Source organism: Diaphorina citri, unplaced genomic scaffold, assembly GCF_000475195.1.
Source record: "Diaphorina citri unplaced genomic scaffold, Diaci psyllid genome assembly version 1.1 scaffold34264, whole genome shotgun sequence".
Taxonomy (NCBI): domain Eukaryota; kingdom Metazoa; phylum Arthropoda; class Insecta; order Hemiptera; family Psyllidae; genus Diaphorina; species Diaphorina citri.
This window is the reverse complement of record NW_007411596.1, coordinates 19929-20642: the sequence shown is the minus strand read 5'-3', so window position 1 is coordinate 20642 and position 714 is coordinate 19929. Positions and strand designations below refer to the sequence as shown.

General features: G+C 41.5%; 1 protein-coding gene across 1 annotated transcript in view; it reads left to right on the top strand.

Annotated features, from left to right (window-relative positions):
- Nucleotides 1–389: 389 nt before the first annotated feature.
- LOC103523700 overlaps nucleotides 390–714 on the top strand; it is a gene marked incomplete at its 5' end in the record, with an annotated part of 20155 nt that continues 19830 nt past the window's right edge. Inside the window, one exon of the mRNA XM_008488721.2 lies at nucleotides 390–557. Coding sequence (XP_008486943.2) covers nucleotides 390–557 — 168 coding nt within the window. The remainder of the gene's footprint in view (nucleotides 558–714) is intronic.

The following is a 714-nucleotide window of genomic DNA, read 5'->3' as shown; positions in this document are numbered from 1 at the left end:
CTCTTGGATATTAAAAAAAAAAAGTCAAATATTCTTTTAATTCCCCTTCTCCCGTGTTCAGACGGGTCAGCGTTTTTTGTCAGCCTCTCAATCAGTCCTCTAGCTAGGGTGATGGCTTTGGGCTGACATTTGTTTTTGTCTACAGGTCACTAAAAAGAAAGAAACTTTGAGTAGTGTGTTGACAAGAGCCGCCGCACCTGAAAATCCGATCCTATGAAAATGATAGAGACATCTCACACTAGAGTCGCGCGACTTAGGTCTCCTAGAGTGTGAGAGGTCTATCATTTTCATAGGTTTGGATCTTCAGGCGGCATTTGTGTAGATAAGCCTTAGTTGTACGAGTACAGTCCTTACCAACGCTAACGACACCCTTGCGTTTCTTTCCCCAGGTGGTGCCACTCTCAAGGAAGCGTGTGACAAGTACGGTGTTGCCAAAACTGTCCTCTGGCGTAGAGTTAACAAAGAGCTTGGACATCGAGCATTAACCGCCCGGGCCCAATGTAAATCCAAATATTCCCAGACCTCACTAGAGAATGCGCTGCTGGATCTGAAAAATGGTAAGTCTTGAGGCTCGTTCCCACTTGTGAGTTTTATCCGATTTTTTTTTTTTTTTTTTTTTTTTTGAATGTCCTGTAGGCAGTGTACTTTAAATGAGAGTGTTCCCACTACACACGACATGATTTTTTTTTTTTTTTTTTTTTTTTTTTAAATTTT